Genomic DNA, 2,941 nt, shown 5'->3' on the forward strand with positions numbered 1-2,941 from the left:
TTGAGAGAGAGAGGTCGGCTTGTTAAAGTTACGGAAAGTTAAGATTCAGCTGCGCTGCTGCTGGTAATTGACGTATATGGGTCACGTTTGAGGTTAGTGCATCAGCCTGTTGAGTTTACGTTCTAGTGGTTCACATAGCGGCTGAACAGCAGGATGTGATGTTTTCAATGCTCTACAAGTTACCCATTCCTAATAAATGGAACAATAGCAGCTGAATCATCTTGTGAAATGAAATCAAAAGAGTCAATAATTATCAACAAGTCATTTATTCATCTATAACAATACATTATTGGTCATCATAAATACACATTACATGTAATACAAAAATAAATATCACAGCTTCATAAGTGACAGTCTTGGTCGTACCTTCATATGTGTAGGACTCAATATGATCCTAATACAGAAACTTGTCCTCAGGACAAAAACAGAAGTCTCAGAATAACAAAGACATCAGTTTAGCAACAGCATCTGGCAACACCCTGAAAATAACGGATTTCATTGAATACAATAGAGTGCAGTAGTCAGTGGCTGTCATTTCTTTTCCTGAGATGAACATGTTCACATTTTGATTAGGGTCAGCAGGTCATCAAACGGTGGCCACTCTGTGCCTTTTGGAAGCCAGATACGTCTCAATGTAGTTAAACAGCAGATCCAGCTCACCCATGGCCTTATATGGACCTTTACTCTCCATCTGTGGACAAACACATGGCTCGGTTTATTAAAATCACAGGCATGTACACATGTAAACTATATATATATCTTTCTTTTTTCTTAAAAACAATTAAAGATGAATAGTCAACACTCACCTGAGTGTAAGTAGAGTTTAGGTTTTTGATGTCGAACTGTTTCTGGCAGGAGAAATAATTTCTCTATAAAATAATCAATAGAAAGATGATGTTAGAACAGGGCTACATACTTCCATTACTCACTCATGCCCTGATGCTGATGACCCCCACCCCCACCAGACGCACAGAAGGAGCAGCATGCTAACCCTTCTCTCTCCTTTTTGCAAGAATTTGATGATGCACAGTTATGCACGCGGCTGCAGATGAGAAATCACCGACTAATGCAATATTATGATCTGCCTCGTGAGTCACTCGTCTCTTTCTGTCATGGTCAGCCATTTGCCTCGAGTCAAAAAGTGTTGGTAATATTTTGAAGGTTTTTTTTATGATGAGCTGCTTTTGATGGTTGATGAGTTGAGTGACAGCTCATTCATAGTATGCATGACGGCAGGTAACCTTTCAGTAGCTACAGTGCAATCATTGAAATGTATTTTTAATTTATATCATGACCTGTATGTTAGATTTCTAATGTTGGGACTTCATACTTTAAACCTAAGTGTGTTCCTCACTAAGTACTTGTAAAAACATTCTGCTGTAAAACTATATCGGAGCTTTCGGCAGCGCGCACTCTGTGCGTATTTGCATCTTTATTATTCGGAAGGAGAAATAGCGCGTGAGTCAGCTACTCACACATTTGGTGACCTCACTCTTGAGCTCGTCGAAGATCATCTGTATGGACTCCATGGGAGGCCTTAAGTCCTTGGTGTCCTCCGTCACTCCGGCCATGGCTGTCGGCAGAACCGTCCTCAGATAAAAATCCAGTATGCTGTTCATGGCGTGGCAAGCAAATGGGCTCTGAAGGAGGGAGGGAAAGCGCTGCCTGGTAATGCTAACTCTTTCCTTGCGTGCACGATGCTCGTCTTGTCCGTCACTTTAGGTTTTTGGATGTAGTCCTAACCAGGAAGGTGGTTTTGATGGGTTGGACTTTTAACTGAGTAACAGCTAAGCACATGTATTCCTGAAAGACATGACAATTTGGTTGTTTTATAATTGAAACAGAAACTTCTACATGTGATTTATGAGCAACAATTTAACTAAATAGTCCACGTGTCCAAATGTGACCTTTCAGTACAGTGCAATAATTACTTTAAAGTTATTTACAATGGATAAACTGGGTTAGATCTACACAGGAATATTACTCACATGGTTGTCTGTAATATGTGAGTTGTCTTCTTTGAGCTGCATGAGTCTGAAAAAGGGAAGCCCTCTATAAAAACACAGCGCCGGTTGTTGCATGTGGGAGTACAGGCAACGCTAAAGAAAGACGAGAGAAGCAGGACGGACAGGAGGAGAGACTGAGGAGTCATGCTGGAGGACAAGCTGAAGGATCTTCTGGAGGCAGAGAAGAGATGAGTGGGTCCTCAGGAGTGAAGATGCTGCTGGTTCAGTGGATGTAGATGAAGCTTTCTGACTTCTGAGAGGTAAAGTCTTCTTGCTGAAGAGAAAGATGCATATATTTGGGCTCATCTCTTGTGACAGATACCTGAGGGAGGAGACTGACTGGAAGACAGATAGTTAAACATGCTTGATACATGCAGGGATTTAGCCTGTACTTGAAAAGCAGCGTATTTTTACAATAATAAATTAACTTTGTGGAGAGTTAATGGAGAATATTAAAAGAGTTCTCTACGCTCTGGTCTAGCGGTGCTGTGTCCAAGTCTTTGTTTGCTTCCTGTTAAGAAATTTATCTGGCAGCTGTAGTGACTTGTTACTTTGCAAATTAAGAACTTTACTTAAAAAAAACAACAACACACACAATAAGTTTATGAAATACAACACATTGTTAAAGATTAAACCAGTGGGTCCCAACCTTTTTGGTTTGGTTATACGGTTTATGTTTGGGGCCTAAAGAGGTCAAAGTAAAGGGCTGCAATATTTCACAAAAAAGCAAATATTGAAGAAAACCTAAATGAATACCAAATTGTGAAGCAGGATTTGGTTTTCATTATGTCCTCTCCCACATTAATCATCTCATGAGCCCTCAGATTGATCTGTGACTGTCACAGAAGAAGATAATCTAGTTCCACCTCCACCAACACGAGTAAAATGTATTTACACATTGTTGCATTAGTATTAACGAGGCCATTTTACTTTTA

General features: G+C 40.1%; 1 protein-coding gene across 1 annotated transcript; it reads right to left on the reverse strand.

Annotated features, from left to right (window-relative positions):
- Nucleotides 1-250: 250 nt before the first annotated feature.
- On the reverse strand, nt 251-1,698 carry il10 (interleukin 10). The gene is made up of 3 exons (XM_029431140.1): nt 1,476-1,698; nt 807-869; nt 251-691 (listed from the first exon to the last, which is right to left on the reverse strand). The coding sequence occupies exons 1-3, from the start codon at nt 1,617-1,619 to the stop codon at nt 587-589; spliced, it is 312 nt and encodes a 103-aa protein (XP_029287000.1). The 5' UTR covers nt 1,620-1,698; the 3' UTR covers nt 251-586.
- Nucleotides 1,699-2,941: the final 1,243 nt, after the last annotated feature.

This window comes from Cottoperca gobio, chromosome 5 (assembly GCF_900634415.1).
Source record: "Cottoperca gobio chromosome 5, fCotGob3.1, whole genome shotgun sequence".
NCBI classification, from domain to species: domain Eukaryota; kingdom Metazoa; phylum Chordata; class Actinopteri; order Perciformes; family Bovichtidae; genus Cottoperca; species Cottoperca gobio.

Excerpts from the sequence above, each read along its gene's own strand:
- il10 (XM_029431140.1), bottom strand. The coding sequence starts at position 1,619 with ATGAACAGCATACTGGATTTTTATCTGAGGACGGTTCTGCCGACAGCC. Across the intron at positions 870-1,475 it reads AGAGTGAGGTCACCAAATGT|AGAAATTATTTCTCCTGCCA; the intron begins GTGAGTAGCTGA and ends ATTATTTTATAG. Across the intron at positions 692-806 it reads TAAACTCTACTTACACTCAG|ATGGAGAGTAAAGGTCCATA; the intron begins GTGAGTGTTGAC and ends GTTTGTCCACAG.